A 17,820-nucleotide genomic window follows, 5' to 3' on the forward strand; every position below is an offset into this window, starting at 1 on the left:
TCCTTATTTATTCAAAAGGTACGGATTTTGCCAATAGAACCACTTTTCGGTCATATTTTTCGATCATAGCCAACTAGTATCTAGATATATATGACATGATCATCTCTGTAAAATTTCAGCTAAATTGGTGATCATTAAGGTATCGAAACTATATGATTACAATGAACAAACCAAATCTGTTTAACAGGAACCGTTCGTGTAATTCATAGTTTTGAATACCTTCATGATTATCAATTTGGCTGAAATTTTATAGAGATGATCTACTCATATATACCTAAAAGATGAATGATTGAGATGAAAAAATATGATCGAAAAGTATGTCAATTAAGGAAATCCGTACCTTTTGAATAAATGAGGAGGTTTGTATATGAAAAGGCAAAGACCAAAAACAACAACGATAGTCAGGAAGCTCTAGTCCCGTGGAGGTTTGCACCAAATGGATCAAAATAACTGGTTTTTGAACGAACGATCGAGCTGGTTCCCTGAGGTGCCAATTATAAGGCAATCTAAAATCGCTAAATGAGCGTTGGAAATTAAAAAGGCCTAGTGCCTAGGCCATCCTTTCATTTTTTTATATATAAATATGTAAAATAACTAACTAAATGATGAGTGTCTACAAGATTAACGCTTTCAGCTCTCTCTGCTTTTAGTTTTGATAATTTCAACGTACGTAGGTTGTAGTAGAGATTTCTGTTTGTAATTTATATTCTTTATAAAAATAAAAACAACTAAATGAGTGTCTATTTTTTAGTAGTGGATATCTATAGTCCAATAAAGAGGTACCGGCAAAAGACTAACCCATTTAGTGACTTTCGTGGTCGATCACCTTTGGCCCTTCACTTAGTGATCTCACTAAGCTGATTATTGTTTAAAAAAAAAAAAAAAAAAAAAGGCTAAAGTGGTACTTACAATATTGTACAATGGATGAATTTTGAAGTTGGGTTTTGCAATCCAAGGCTTATTAACTAATAACAATCGGTAGGGCTATGAAGACACTATCGTCATATTTTAGATGCATACTTGTTACGCAATATACACATTCATACAATATTCTTTTTCATACAGTTTTTTGTAAGACGACACTGTTATGTAGTTTATCTTACACAACATTGAAACCAACCGAAAGATCTTCTATACACGACCGTATTTCTACACATGTAAAATTGTAAATGACTAAAATCAGTCGACTAACACAGACGTATAGTTGTCCCATATATAATCGGTTATGAATGACTAAAAGAAAAAATAAAATGGACTGAAAATACTCTATAGTTCGGTCCAATCTCATAATATTTTCTCTTTTTCAACTCCAATTCGTTATATACACTCCACTCTCTCCCTTTCTCATTCTCTCTCGTCGATCACCGAAGATTCCGACTAGCTCTGTCAACCATGGACGTGAAGAAAACCCTAGGCGACCTCGACAAGGAGTCCTTCATCACCCTCCTCTCCAAGCTCATCGGCGAGGCCAAGTTCGTCCAGAACAACCCGCCGGACCTGATTCCCCAGGAGGACCGAGTTGTGAAGCACGTTCTCGACTCGCTCCTCCCACTCAGCACCACCACCGGCGGCGGACCCTTGCTCATCAATCACGTGACTTACTACCCCGGCAGGGGCAACGTGATTATCGAGTACCCGGGGACTGTCCCCGGCAAAGTCTTGTCCTTTGTGGGGTGCCACATGGACGTCGTCACTGCCAATCCTGAAGACTGGGTTTGTGATTCTCTGATTCTCTAGTACTTCTCTACGTTTTCTAGTCTTAAAGTTTGATTCTTTGATTGAGTTTTCGGGTCTTTGCTCTGTTTTTGGTGTCTGTGTAAGTTTGTTTAGCTCAATTTGTAAGTAATTGTGTTGAGGATATAGCTATATGCTGATTCGGAGAACTGTTGATTGGTTAGGTGTTGATCTTATAATCGCGGTTGTTCTTAGGTTGATACAAATCAATGAATGTTTGCTCTTGATGTTAGTTTGTGTTGTTGGATTCTATCCGGTCCATCAATTGACCAAGGCACTGCAGTTAAATGGACATTCTATCCGTAATGCTGCTGTTAAAATCCGTTCCAGCTAGAATGTCCCATCTAATCCAAATCAACTGTTTTGGTCGGTTTGGACGATTTTGGTGGAATGGTTCAATGAAACCAAACTAATCACTTCGCTTGACTGATTGTTGAGACTGTAGTAGCTACTGTTTACTTTTGTTCTGCATTGTCCAGATGGTTGCATTTAGTGGTGGAAGAAGCTGGATAGTTTGTTATCTATTTCTTTGTTTCTTGTGGCTCTGGTGTAATGTGATGAGCATTTGATCGATTTTTTTAACTTTCTGTTTGCGATTTTTTTTTTTTGTGAATGCTGAGAAGTTAGTTCTTATAATGTGTTAATAGTTACTTTCTATGCTGTGTAGTTATTGATGTTCTAGTATTTCTTACAATCCAAGGATGAAATTGATGTGATTACAATTCTCCATCTCAAACTACAATAGTAGTAAAAGAGAAGTTCTGCACCTCCAACTTAATAAAGTGGTTTTAAACTGAAACACCCCACTTCTTATAAATATCAAGTTAGCCTAGATTAGTAGAGAAGTTCTCATTTTGTCTGTAATAGTATCCTTTCATGACACATTATTACCAGAGCTACAATAGAACTTTCATTTTACAATCACAGAGGAATAAGCAACAAATAAGCCATCGACATGTACGAGTTGGATTTTTCTTGCAGTTTCCATTCTAGACACCTTGGAAAGTAATATTTCCATTAATAAATAGGAAGTAACAATCTCTCTCTAATTTGACCTCTTATAAACCATTTCAGAACTACCAAGCAGTGCCATTTCAATTGAATCATCTGAAGCCAAACCATGGTCTGGGTTTCTACTAGTTATTCTTCCTTGAGATCTTCCATTCTTCCAATTTCCAAATGCGTTGTCTACTGTAGGCCTATTGGGTTTAGCCGTTGATACATTAAAATTGAACGGTGAAGGCTCTTTTTTTACTTTTTCAATTATACGTGTTGTTTTTACTGTTTTGTGGTATACAATTCTTGTAGATTTTCAAACTTATAGCCAGTGCTTGTTTTCGAAGTTTGCATTTTCTACAGAACAATTGATCGCTTTGCAGTAGTCGAAGTCCAATCTTTGGTTAATAATATTGATTCATTCTGAATCTTACTATTACTATTGTATCTGCAGGAATTTGATCCCTTCTCCTTGAGCATTGATGGGGACAAACTGTGTGGACGAGGAACCACTGATTGCTTAGGGCATGTTGCACTTGTAACTGAGCTCATGAAAAGGCTGGCAGAGACAAAACTAAAACTGAAGTCAACTGTGGTAGTTGTCTTGATAGCAAACGAAGAGAACTCTGCCATTTCAGGAGTTGGTGTGGATGCACTTGTTAAGGATGGGCTACTCAATAAGCTAAAGGATGGTCCTTTGTAAGTAATCTCAATTCTTGTGAAATTAGGGCCTCTAAGGGCAACTAAGAGACATAACTTTGATTCTTGTTTATAATTTTGGTCTTCAACCCAGGTTTTGGATAGATACAGCAGATAAACAACCATGCATTGGTACTGGTGGATCGATACCTTGGAAGCTTCATGTGACCGGGAAGCTTTTTCACAGTGGTTTAGTGCACAAGGTACACCACTATGTTGCGTTTGGTCATTTTAGCACTTTTAATCAGTACGCAAATTTTTCTGGATGAAATTTCTTTTTTGAAATTGCTAATTTCATTTTTTATGAAATTTAAAGGCACGCCAATTGTTCCTTAAATTTTGTTATTTCTCTTCCCTTTACCTCACTAAGGTTATGAGAGGCTGGGTGAAAAGCATAAGATGAAAGAAATGCTTTCTGTTGGTTAAATGTTGAACCAACAAAGCAAACTAAATTAAACATAAAGGAATGATGGGAAATGGGGACTCCGTGAATCCTACTTAAACTTGAACTTGATTTATAAAAGTCGAAGAACAAGTAGTGGCTGTACTGCTATAGTGAATATTGTGTTAGATGGATGGGTACATTCCCTCCATAAAAGCACAACAACGTAAGATAATTCTATCTCATGCAATTTCTATCACTGGAGCCGTAGGGATTGTTTTGCTCCAACTTGATACTGAACTAGGTAAGATACTTCTATCTCATGCAATTCCTATCACTGGATGGATAGGGATTTTTTTGCTGCAATTTAATACTGAACTAGGTAGGCTGGTGCTAAATGTGGTGGTTTTGTCTCATTGTGTAGCTCATAATCTTTCAGTTTTCTTAGAATTGGCTCCTATAGACCTTACATCCTCATTGTTTCCTGTCCTTCTGACATAAGGTTATTGACTACCTCATTGTTTATTTAGAGAAATGTAAAGTATCTGTTGCTTAGTCTAATGTATGATGGACACGGATCCACTGCTTTCATCTTCCAACCTAGTCTTCTCAGATAGCACTTGCTGAGTCTTTTTTTATGCTCAGAATTTTGCTCAAGGATTTTTTTGTGTCCACTATCATTAAGTTTGGCTTGGTGTTTCCTGACCTTCCAGGTCCATAGTTTCCCCTCTAGAACCCATATCTGTAGTTAGACCAATACAAATGATCCATTTTGCTGCTCTGTGAATCATCCTTGTTCACTAGGAGGGGAAAGAACACTAAAAACATGGGAATGAGGTAATAAGAGATAGCATAATGGTTTTTAAATACATGCTTCTCAAGTCTCAACAGGAATATAATTTTATAGATATTTGTTCACTATAGGAAGGGCAAGAACAGCAAGGTCACTATGTAATAATAGATGGCATGATGGTATCCGAAAACATGCTTTTCAAATCTTAGGATATCAGATTTCTATATATATTCCTCAAGTGATGGGGGTAGTTTTGAATTTTCAGCCGATTTTAGTTTTGTTCAACAGTGGAGCCATTGTTGTAGCCAGCTATTTTTTCAAATTGCTTCAAGAAAAGAATCAATTTTAGAAAAAGTGCAGATTCCAGATTATTCTTTACCTCATTCAATGTAAAAATATCACTTGTTATTGCATGCAAACACACTACTGTGTTTCAGTAAAAGTAAAGACCACGCGTGTGCTAACTGCAACAAATGGCTTATATATTTTATTACTGTAAAGGTGTTGGGAGACAAGGAGCTAGAATTTGAACGTTTACCATGGGAATATTGAACAATTAATATATGAATCAGAATACTTAGTTATCTTATGAGCCTCATGATGATAATTTTCAGGCTATAAACCCTTTGGAGCTAGCTATGGAAGCATTGAAGGAGATCCAATCACGGTTCTATAGAGACTTTCCTCCCCACGAGAAGGAAAAGGTGTATGAATATGCAACACCATCAACTATGAAACCAACCCAATGGAGTTGTAAGTTCCCTGGCTTAAGCTTATGGTGAAAAGTGTTAAGAAAATGCTTTTACCTTCCACAACCTTTTTCCTTTTGCAGATCCAGGTGGTGGAATAAATCAAATTCCAGGGGAGTGTACAATTTCAGGAGATGTCAGGTTTGTAATGTTCCCACTGACTTTTCTTTGTAGGTTTAGCCTTTAAGATTTTTCTCTTATGATAGTTCCTAATTTTATTTTGTGTTTTTTTGCAGGTTGACTCCATTCTACGAGTAAGCAGCCTGCTCTATTTGCCAACTTCCATCTCGTGTGTTTATATTTTAAATATTGTATCTGGGTTCTGTTTCTAACTTGTATAAACTACTGTTACAGTGTTAAGGACGTGATGAAAAAGCTTCAAGAATATGTGGATGACATTAATGAAAACATAACAAAGCTAGACACACGAGGTCCAGTTTCAAAGTATGCCCTGCCTGATGAAAACTTACGGGGAAGGTGCTCTCTCTCTCTCTCTCTCTCTCACACACACACACACACACAGCACATGTAATAATTATAATGACCTGGAAGGATGAACATCAAGTATCATATGAAACCTTATATTATATTTTAGGTTTTAGCTCATACAAAGCCCATATCTGCTGTCTCTTCAAACCCTTAAAAAGATTTAACTATATGGAATGATTGAGGGCATAACCTGGGAAGTTGGAAGCAGTTAGCAGGGTGGTGAAAGCCACATCCAAAGTATTTGGTTATGTTGTTTATGTATAAAAGAAACTACTGTTGCATTTTAACCTCTTCATTGTATGCTAATGAGACAATGTCTGCAGTTGTCATCTAATAACTTGTAGCATTAATCTTATAAAGATATTGAAGAAGTTGGGCATCTTGATTATTTTAGAAAAGCTTTATCTTTTGTTTTTATTTTTTGTTTTTGTTACTTTTTCATCCTCAGGCTTACAATAAGCTTTGATGAGGCATCATCTGGAGTTGCTTGTGACTTGGAGTCTTGCGGCTTTCATGTGTTATGCAAAGCTACTGAAGAGGTTGTTGGCCATGTTAAGCCTTACTCGATTACCGGAACTTTGCCTCTCATTAGAGAACTGCAGGTAAGACTTCTGTTTATATTATTCTTTGTTGTCTTTCCTCCCCTCCCTCCTCCTTTGAATATCTATTCTTTTTATTTATATCTCATTTTATGTTCTGCTAGGATGAAGGATTCGATGTTCAAACTTCCGGCTATGGTATGAGACTACTTGTTCTTGCATGTTGGTTTTAATTCGAAACTTGTAGAAACTTAAATGAACTTAACAGCCCTGATAACATCATGTTCTCATGGTGAAGTTTAACCTGCAAGCATAAACATAGACTCCTTTAAGTACGGTGATTAAGATCTCATTCGTTGTGCTCTCACTTGCATTGTCAGGTTTGATGTCTACATACCATGCCAAGAACGAGTACTGCTTGTTTTCTGATATGGCACAAGGCTACCGGGTGTTTGCAAGTGTTATCTCCCAACTAGAAGATTGAGGATCAGCAAAGAAGAAAGTACCAGAATTAAAGATTTAGAATAATGAGGGAAACTACAAGTGGGAAATGGTAGTGCAAAATCATACTTTGAACACTGCATTTGTTCTTTTTAGATGCCAAGCTGACAAGTTACTGCAATTAAACTGCATATCCTGGTTTAGTTACAGTAGCTTCACACATACCATAGGAAAACTTGTCTTACTTTGTAGCTTGGTGGAGAATATGACCTTACTTCAAGCTTAGAGATCGGTGTTGAAAACTTGTCTGACTAATAGCTATCTTTTATGTATTGAAGTTTCTTTCATTTCCTTCTCATTTGGTTTTCTTAAAACATAGTCAAAGACGTTAGCAAGCATACATTTGGATGCATTTTGAGATTTATTCTCAAGCATGCAGTTAAAAATAAACTTTTACCTATCAGTGGATCTAAAATTCAGTCGTACGCCAACGTTTTTTTGAAGCTAGAATGTGAGACTGATCCTGCACCTTTGCCTAGAACTCCTTATTTAGATGCAACAAGTGTTACTAAAATTTGGCGTGGGTGGGCTAAAATTGTGTGGGTCATGGCTGCCTAAGTGCCGCCTAGCGCCCAGCCACCTCGGTTGATCACAAAGCGCCTGACCAATTTTGGTGTGGTCAAAAACTCAAATACATCATCTTTCTCCTTGCGACCCTCTCTCCCTCTGCTCTAACCCTCGATCCGGTTTCCGACTATAGACAACAGTGTCACAGCTCACTCTCTCTACTCTCCCTTGTGACACGGTTCCTTTTCCAAGTTTTCAGCAACCAGAGAGTCGATGTTTTTGGTTTTCTTTGTAGTGTTAGGCTGTTACCTACCAAGTGATAAAGAACTGAAAGTCTGATTTTTATTCTAAGAGGTCCTACATCATAGAACGACATGATCACATGATTTCAACAAACTATAACAGTATCAGGTGTCCATATACAAGAACTAACCCTCTATGTATTACACTGATAGTGTGCACATCTGAATGTTTAACTTATGTAAGTGTAATACAAGTAACATTTTGCTCTGCTATATATGTAATTTACAAATTCTCACCGTATTTGGTGATTTCATAATCCTATTCTAGTCACTACCTTCGTCTTTAAGCTGTTCGATTCTCTGGTGCAGTCGTCTACGATGATCATGTATCTTCCAAAGGCCATGACCCAGTATCACAGCAGAATATATACCGTGTGTGATCATAGGTGCTAGAATGTTATTCGTCTGACACATGAAAAAGCAAGTCAATTGTTAATCTCGTAGTCTTCAAAGAACAATGAGCAGTTGACTAATGAACAACAAAATTTTGTAACCAAGAATCAAAAATACCTGATTCCATTCAAAACCGAGATAGAGGGCCAGAAGTCCTTCAAGAAGGGGAGAGTAGATCTTCTTCATTTGCCTTCTCTGATACCAAGCTGCAGGATGTCCACCAGAAAGCAACGTTATATTGATAAATCAGATATGCATATGCTAAACTAAAAAGAACATGTATAACTCAATCTCTATTGGCAATCAAAATTACCCTTAAGAACTAATCTAGTCAATTGACCAAGTGCTTTGATTATGTTGAATTTTTAACTACTTTAACATTATGTTAGCATGGCTTAGCCATGCTAACATCCATGAGGGGGTGAAATTGGCACCCCATTTTTACAAACCACAGCCCCCTCCATGCACATATCCATTGAAAACTTACTCATGGAAAGGGGATGGGCGTGTGGGTGGGTGTGGATTGTAAATTTGTAAGAAAGGGGTGCCAATTTCAATTCCCTATCCATAATCGCAGATACCAGTCATGTTTCACATTGTAACCATCTATACAAACACAATACTAGCTTATCTCAAAAGATATGTGAAACAAGATGGATGCAATGAAATTCATGTTGGGGTAAGGAATTGAACCTGCAAACAGCTTTTTCATATCTTCACGACCAGAGCGAGATTGTAAAACTGGTGCAACTACATAAGCAGGATCTGCAAGAGGGATTAAGCCATTGCTCATCAAATTTCACAAGTAGGGTGTTTTGACAGAACTTAAAATGTCTCTGAGAAATCAACCTTTAGGAGAGGCAGCCACATAGTACAAAGAACCTGTAAGAGCAGCTGTGATCACTGCTGCAAATGCCTGAGCAAATGGGACAAATGGGGGTAGAACCCCAGACTGCAAAAGAAGGGATTTCACTTATCAGAAAGTGCTCATAACACTGATGAGATGAAAGAAAAGTCCAAGAAAAACTGCAATACCAGAGATGCCATTCCTCGAACATCTGTTACTAGATCTGTGCCCTTCAAAAATATCTCAGCCAATGATCCCTTTAAAGAGACAAATGAGAGGAAATCAATCACAAGTATTTACTGCAGAACAATTTATCTTCAGCTCATCTTGATGAATCATGAAGCCATATATCTACAAATGTAATTCGTTTTTTCGTGGTCTAATATATAAGAACAGCAAACTTTCAGGCCCAAGAAAGAGAACAATAGCATACCTGAACAGCAGCCCTGTAGAAAAGCTCCTCCCCCATAGAGCTTGCAGTAACAATTAGTATGAACTGCAATATTGAAGGCGCACACATAATTTGTTTCTTACTTATCCAAGTAGAAACCATAAATGCTTATAATGAGATCAATTTAAGATGCATACCTGCAATGGTGACATTCCATAAAAGAAACTGCGGAGCTCCTCATCCTCAACATCTCTAATTGCACGTGCATGAGGTGATACCTTTACAACTTCATCCTACAGCCATTTGAAGATAAAAATTACAACACAACCCCCAGGTGTAGATTATTAAACAATAACATTATATCTTCAAACAATATGGGGCAGTATTATCTGCTATTTTCTAATTTAACACCTATTAAACCTCATATTGTTTCTGAAAAAATGTTATTAATTTTCTATTTCTCCTACTTCATATGTATAATGAAGACATTGGACAATCTATAATGAAGACATTGATACTCTTTTCCATTTCCTTGGGATAGTAGTTGCTCATTATCTAGTCTCAACAAGTATCTCTCTTTCTAAAATGAAATGCGAGCTCAAGTTTGTTACTAAGACTGAACATCTGGATCTATTAGGAACCTAATTAATTCCATCATTAATGCAGGTTGATACTAACTTTTAGTTGGGCAATTGGTTTATCTTAGTGGTCACCCATATGCATGCTCTTTGTGGACTTCACTTTCAGCTTGTTGGTAAAATTTTTCATCACTTGAGCAATGCATCAAGATTTCTAGCCATGTTAGGAGCATTTTGTTAGGAAGTAGAATCTTCACATGTTTTTGGGCTGAATAGGGAGTTATAACTCATGTCCTTCATGAAGGGTTATAGGTAATTCCTTGATCTTCAAGACTTTGGTACTGATATTCCTACTCTGATGCAATGCATTATGACGATCAGGCTTAATCTTCTATGCAGAAGAGCAGCAAACATCTAAAGTTTTACTTCCACTTAATTCGGGGTATTACTCATATGACCTACAGGATGACGTTCTCGCAAAGCTCCTAGCTCGTGCTTTATCCCAGAGGCTGTCTTTCAAGCTTGTGTTATGCAATACTTGAAGGTATTGCTACTGTTAAGGGTTGGTTACAGTATCCTAAACCTATGCATGATTCTATCTCTTCCTCTTTTCCTTAATTGACCTGTAAACTCGAACTCTACATATAATCATCCCGTGAATTAAACCAAATGAAGCACACCTTCAGCAAACCATCTCATCCCACACCAGTGACCATGTCATTCAAATCAAGATACAGATATAAATAGAAGATAAACAATAAATAAACAAACGGAGCTTACATCGAGTATAAACAGAAGCGCCATGATCGGTGGAGCTGCATATCCAAGCCCTTGTACAATTGCATCCAAATTTAACTCGAAACCTCCCAAGCTATCAATACCAATCATTGAGCATATAAATCTACCCACTAAAGCCATTCCACCATATATACCTGTCCATCAAAACCCACACACAAATTGTCATAAGCTTATCATATCTTGGTCATATTTCAACAAAACACGAAAACTCCAAATCAAAATAAACTCGACTATCTTTCCGTTGAAAAAATACGCAGAAAATGATGATGTCAATCACAATCAAAAGCTATCATTTCTTCAAATTAAAAACAATTAAAAAGTAAAAAAGAAGAAGAACAAGAGCTGACCAATTCCATAGCTAAGTCTAACAACAGCGCCGATCTTCTCCCAAACAGGATACTCAGCTTCGCCGAAGCTCGTATTCAAAGTCGTGACCTCCATCGCCGGACTCGTGAACCGTCGTCCTCCACTCTCCGCCTCCCTTCCATTAATACCCTCGCTACTCCTCTGCTCCGCCGAAGCCCTAACCCGCCGCACACAAACCCTACCTCCGTCGCACAACCCCGTCCGCCTCTTCCTCCCCACCGCAAATTCGCACAGACTCCGCTTACTGCAAAACGACGCCGTCGAAGTACTAGTAGGACTTGTTAGCGAAAGGAGCGGAAGCTCCATTACAGAAATCGAGAAAGGGATGGTTGGTGGTTTACGAAGTCTTGGTCGTCTTCATTGAGCATAGTTGAGCTGCTAACGCTATTGCTTGGCTCTGCTTTGAGTTTGAGTTTCCCGGAGGAGATAAAATGGTCAACTAATTTGAATGGTCTCCGGTGATTTTGTTAGAGGGTAGCGGACCGTTGGATTGGGAGATCTGGGAAGCCCCACTCAGTTTGATTTTTGTAGTAGATGGGGAATATCCCGTCCATGTATAGGCGGTTGCCACGTGGAGATAATGTTTTACACGTTTTTTAACTTTTCTTTATGAAAATTCTTGGTCAACTTTTTGTTTTAATAACTAAAATTATGTACTGCAATTTTTTTTTTTTGAGAAGATGCACTGCAGCTATTTATTTTCGTGTACTTGTGTAAAATACACGTTTGGTTTAAATCTCTTCTCTTTGAACTTGATCATGAGCGGAGCGGATTCAGTGTACCACGGTGCACTTGAACCGCTCATATGTGCTAACGGATTCAATAAACGCCGTTAATGACTTAAAAAATCAAAATGCAGTAAAAAAATTTAAAATTCAAAAACCCAGAAAACGCTCTTCAATCTTCAAAGAACACTAAACGCAGCCAAAACCCAATCATTTCTCCAAAACCACTTCTTCCCCAAAACCCAGTCAGATACATAACATACCATCTTTCCTTCATCTTCCTTTAGAAAACAAAGAACTGGAATTCATTCTTCTTATTCATCCCTCCTCTGCTCAACGTTCAAACTCACCAACATCTAATCCTCCTCATCGCTTTCTGCAGCCACCACATGCATATTCGAGACTGGCAGCTTCACAGTTTGATTAGCGAGCTCGGAGCCGAGAGTTTTAGAGAGGAGTGAGTGACCTCGAGTGTAGGGGTTGCTTGATGGCCAATCGGTGAGAGTCGGCGATGTCAACGGGGGCGATCATGTGGAAGTGAACGGCGGCCCGAGTGGCGGAGATGAAGGAGGAGAGGAGATTGGCGGAGGAGGAAGGGAAGGAGGGGTGACAAGGTGGACGTGGAAAGAGAGGGGGAAAGGGACGGAAGAGAGAAAGTGAGCGGCGGAGAGGGGAGGAGAGACTGGAACCAGTGTTTACCTAGTCTTACATTTACCTTAGCTTTTAAGTGTTTTTACCATGTTAATTGTGTTTTCTATCTTAATTTTTTTAATGGTGTTAAGATCGATGTTAGTGTTAAATAGTTTAGTGGATTAAATAAATGATTGTGATTGGTCAGTGATTATTGGTTCACTTGAACCATGGTGCACTGAAGAATTTCCGGATCACGAGTCTTAAAATAAATCAAACAAAATAGATGAATAACTAGAATTTTAGTTCATTTCTTTTTGTATTGAGTGGTTACTATTTTGTTTACACATCAAATAATAAACAAGTATGATGAGCATTTACCTTTTTTGAATTTGATCATGAGTCTTAAATAAATCAAACAAAATAATGAATAACTAGAATTTTAGTTCATTTCTTTTTATATCAAATAATAAACAAGTATGATGAGCATTTACCAGATGTAGGAATGCTGGTCTTTGAAGCGAGTGCCAATAGCACAGTGACATGGAAACAAAATATTGGAAATGATAATTCTTTAAGAAGACATTAAAGAGCCCCAACACACAAATCATAAGTCATTATATTTTATCTGATTCATAGCTAACTTGATCTCTACACAATGACACAGAAATGATTCAACTCATTTTTGGAAGCCAGAATAGCTTTCGACACACATCAGTCATTTCACAAAGAAACACTTACATCTTTTAAGAGTAAACAAAAATGTACTGCTAACTAAGTCTGTGACCTAGTTGATATTGACAGTAACACAATACCACCAGGGTACTAATTAGGAACACCATTTCCTTCTGGCAACAAACCAAGATAATAGGCTAAGAAAGATATGAATTCTCAAAAGCACATTATGATAACATATATGAAGAGGGATCATGCATACAAAGGAAGTTTAGAGATGGTCTGAACACACTTACACACACATTATCTTCCATTAAGAACAAAGAATAGCCATACAAAAGGTTTTGGTCCAATCACATAAGCTGATAAAGGGATGTAACATCATATAAAAAAGTTTGACATACATTTATATGTAGATATAACATCATATATAACAGTCTGACATACATTTATATGTAGTTTAATAACTAAAAAACTTCAAACTTTAATGACAGACAGTGACATAGCCACTATAAGGCTAGAGAGTTCAGCTGACCTCTCTCAACTTTTTACGATCTTGCTGATTGGTTGAAACTTTTTTACATTTCAGTACATGTGGTATCATTACACATAATTGACCACTATGACAACATAGAAAAATAGAATCTCAACTAATTTACCTATATTTCTCTAAATCCTCGACTCATAGAAAACTATATATATTTTTTGGCCATACCCATTTTATATTTTTCTTTTATTTTCTTCTTCTTATGTTCAACCTTTAGCATATTATTTCTTTTTGTTAGTACGTACTAGAAGACTACCGCTTGCCACATATCAACCTTAACCATTTATTTAAATTCTCATATTATGCATTGTTAGTAAAATATTCTTCTTAGTATGCATTGTTAGTCCAATTAGCTAGGCATTAATTTCAGTTTTTAATTACCATGCATCATAGACATTTAGAGATTATGTTATATAGTATCATACACTCTAATTACATCTACTTTAATATAATTACAATTTTATAAATCATATTATAACAAATATCAATAACAAAGTTTGACCCTTATGTCAAAAATTTCTAGCTAGGCCACTGATGACAGATATCTAGATTTTGTTTGATAACTGAAAAACTTCAGAGACTTTAATGACATGATTATTCTGGAATCCAAAACGTTTAACAGCATATCTATCCTCTCTCTCTCTCTCTCTCTCTCTCTCTCTCTCTCTAATTCCTTGTGAACATATATCACCTCCTCATGCATTGGGGATAGAATAAACCCTATAAAACATAGAAAATAACATTAATACATGTTATTAATTCATAATTCATCTTATAATAACAAAGATAAATATATATTTAACAGACATATAAAAAAGTTTGACATCATATAAAAAAGTCCAATCACATAAGCCGATAAAGGGATGTAACATCATATAAAAAAGTTTGATAGACATTTATATGTAGATATAACATCATATATATTAGTCTGACAAACATTTATATGTAGTTTAATAACTAAAAAACTTCAAACTTTGATGACAGATGTCTAGATTTTGTTTGATAACTGAAAAATTTCACAAACATTGATGACATGATCATTCTGGAATCCAAAACGTTTGACAGCAAATCTATCTTATCTCTTTAATTCCTTGTGAACACATATCACCTCCTTATGCGTTGGGGATAAAAGAAACTTGTAAATAACATTAATACATACTTGTTATTGATTCATAATCCATCTTATAATAACAAAGAGAAATATATATTTAAGTACGTACCGCACAAAGAAAGAGCCCAAACAACGAAATCAATATAGTAGGAAGAGCAGTCAGGTTACCCTATATATAATTGGTGAGAAATAATGGTTAAATTCAAAAAATACAACACTCATTTGGTTGTTATTTTTTTCATGGGTTTTGGTACGTAGATCATTGGAAGCAAGTTTAAAAATTTAAGCCTAAAAGTAAACAATAATCATGACAATCCCAATCCTAGCATCAAAAGGGACCATTAAAGGGACCGCTCGGTCTCCATCTCTGTGTTTACAAGGTCGATGATGGAGCGAGAGTCGATTGGATTGAAGTCATCGACCGTGTTCGTGTCCACTACCATGTGCATGATACATGGAATGTCCATCTGGTTTGATCCATTCCAGTCGTTCGACGGATAAGGAGTATGGCATGGCTTAAGATTGTTTTGCATAACAGCTTGACTTGGCTGACATAGACCCTCTCGATTAGGGAGAGTAGTTAGGTTACCCTATACATCATCATTGATGAAGAATAAAATTTAGATTCAAAAGTATCTAGAATCCATGTTAATAAAGAAAACATGCAAAAAAGATATATACCATGACTTGACAGATTAGCAAACCGAAAATGATGAAGTGTTGGAAGCGAATTTGTTGCAGGAAACATTAGCGATTATATAAAATGAAGGTCTTGAGCCATACCCGAACAAGATCAAAACTCCCAATTATGCCCATAGAATTAGTAACTTAAACATATAAATATGTGAAAATTCATCAAACAGTGATATCTCAATTAATAGAACTACCTAATATTTTGGTTTCAGGCCACTGTTAGATAAGAACATATTGAAATTGGGCTTAATGTAATATCTACTCAAACCTCAATAATTCGCTAAAATTACATAAATGAAATAAATATAAGATCTCTGATCTACGAAGAAAACAACTATTGCATTTAAAAAGACGTAAAGAAAGTTAAAACAATTGTGGAGGAGGTGGCCGATGTAGAAGCCTTCTAACAAAGGAGCAATAACTCGTCCCTGAAAATAACTTCTTATTGAAAAAATTTAGTCGATGGATGTTAGTATCGCCATAAGATTTCACACAAATATGAATATTATTAACAATAACATAATATAAATATGTCTCATTGATTGATGAGGCTTGTATAGAACATTAAAAAATGTTTAAGATTGAGGCGTGTAAACACTACTTTAAGAGTAGATTTTGCCTCTCGAAGACAATGTCTTGGTGTAACAATTGTTAGTTTTGCAACAAATAATATTGTATTTTGAAGTATCATAAAAAAATTTTAAAGTGTGAGTGTGACTAACAATTAGGGCACTATCTGGTAAAAAAAAAATTTACTTTTTGTTGCACATCAAAAGGATGATTGTGAGGAATGCTAGTATTAATGTGAATTTGAAAGTTAATTTCATTAGGCGAGTCCAACCAATTTGGCTAAGGCTTCCTCCTCTGGTTATTTGATTTTTTTATGTTGTGTTTGATGATACATATGTTGTTATCTTTATTACATTTATATATATAGTCACTCTCACACCTCTTCATTTAAGTTTTTTGTGTAAATTTTGCCGCAATTTATGTAATACTATTATTAAGTTTACCGGAAGCAAGTGTAATATTATTAAGTTTTAAGTGAGCATGATGAACTTACTTTAACTCGAATTCTGGTTTGTTATGTTTTTCAACTTTTTGACAACGAAAATTATGCATATTGCATACAACAAACACTTATGATAAGGAAAAAAAAAAACAGCCTAGTTTGTATGCTCCGCATGGCGTTGCATGCGGACTAGAGCATGTAATTATGAACCCATGATCTAAAATATTACATGCGACATCGCAGAAAAAGAGTAAGTGATACCTATGGTACTTACAACTAGATCTGCCAGAAAAAAATTGTTAGGAAGATTATAATTTAAGTTCCATGTAATACACATGTGGTGTCCCTCTATGATAACCAAAAACCATTAGCGCTCTTTCAATCTTCACATTAGTCAAATCAAGATTTTACAGATACATATTGCATGCATTGCTAACGCTCTGAATATTGCTATGATGACAGATGCTTGTTATTTCTCTGAGCAATTAGGTTAATTTGAAAAAAAATCAAATTATATATTATAATTCGTAAATAATATTCGCTTCTAATACATGACGAAGAAGTTCTAAAATCTAACACAATCTTAATCACAACAAATAGCCTAAAATTTTCTTAAAATCATATATAGTTTGATCGAGGCTCCTAATAATAAATCTTGACATTAACATATTTACATAATTACTTCGTCTAAGAAGTAGAAAAATCCAATTAGAAAGAAATATGAACAATGTTATTCAACGAGCTTAATTGTCGAAGGTTGGCTTTGTTCGAAAACAAAAACAAAAGAAAAACAATAAAAAGAGGAAAATTCGATTCACCTTAGTTAAAATTTACTGATGTGAAAACACTATTATTTTAATATTGACTTTCATTCTCAGCCACTCATTTTTCAGCACTTTTTATATTAACGTTTCCACAATTCAAGTTTAGGAAAAAAAAAAAACCTTAAACTTTCAAAAACTCATATTCTCTCTTCTCTTCCGTTTTCGCCGCCGGTCTCCTCTTCAAATTCTTCTAACCATAACTTAGTTGTCCGGTGACGTATTTGTGCATGATTGGTAGCGTTGGAAAGCTCTCACTCCCCTCTACTTATCTATACCAATTTTAGCCCTCGAAAATCATCACACATGGTGCTGTAAGGGCCGAAAACTAGTTGCTCCGTCGTCGGCGTTGCTCCGGCATATTTCGGCGAAGTTAAGTCTCGAAACCTATTGGGGTTTGTAGCTCTGCCCATCCTCTTTCCATACATACTAGTCTTGAAGGACGATTTAAAGTGTGCGGAGATAATTTCGGGTCAAAAGAATTTCGTTTTGAGACAAGTATGTAAGCCTAGCCTCTTATTTAGACATTCTTATTAACTCTG

General features: G+C 36.2%; 2 protein-coding genes across 2 annotated transcripts; one reads left to right on the top strand and one right to left on the bottom strand.

Moving 5' to 3' along the window:
• Positions 1-1,211: 1,211 nt before the first annotated feature.
• On the top strand, positions 1,212-7,238 carry LOC101310517 (acetylornithine deacetylase-like). The gene is made up of 10 exons (XM_004300197.1): positions 1,212-1,713; positions 3,185-3,429; positions 3,524-3,632; positions 5,219-5,357; positions 5,437-5,494; positions 5,590-5,607; positions 5,708-5,830; positions 6,291-6,444; positions 6,546-6,579; positions 6,762-7,238. Exons 1-10 carry the CDS (start codon positions 1,393-1,395, stop codon positions 6,863-6,865), a joined length of 1,305 nt encoding a protein of 434 aa, XP_004300245.1. The 5' UTR covers positions 1,212-1,392; the 3' UTR covers positions 6,866-7,238.
• A 495-nt stretch (positions 7,239-7,733) lies between these two features.
• LOC101310802 lies at positions 7,734-11,483 on the bottom strand. The gene is made up of 9 exons (XM_004300198.1): positions 11,046-11,483; positions 10,681-10,832; positions 9,520-9,615; positions 9,365-9,427; positions 9,120-9,188; positions 8,934-9,036; positions 8,778-8,849; positions 8,202-8,290; positions 7,734-8,096 (listed from the first exon to the last, which is right to left on the bottom strand). Exons 1-9 carry the CDS (start codon positions 11,368-11,370, stop codon positions 7,956-7,958), a joined length of 1,110 nt encoding a protein of 369 aa, XP_004300246.1. The 5' UTR covers positions 11,371-11,483; the 3' UTR covers positions 7,734-7,955.
• Between the last annotated feature and the right edge of the window lie 6,337 nt (positions 11,484-17,820).

The sequence above is a fragment of the Fragaria vesca genome, linkage group LG5, assembly GCF_000184155.1.
Source record: "Fragaria vesca subsp. vesca linkage group LG5, FraVesHawaii_1.0, whole genome shotgun sequence".
Lineage (NCBI taxonomy): Eukaryota > Viridiplantae > Streptophyta > Magnoliopsida > Rosales > Rosaceae > Fragaria > Fragaria vesca.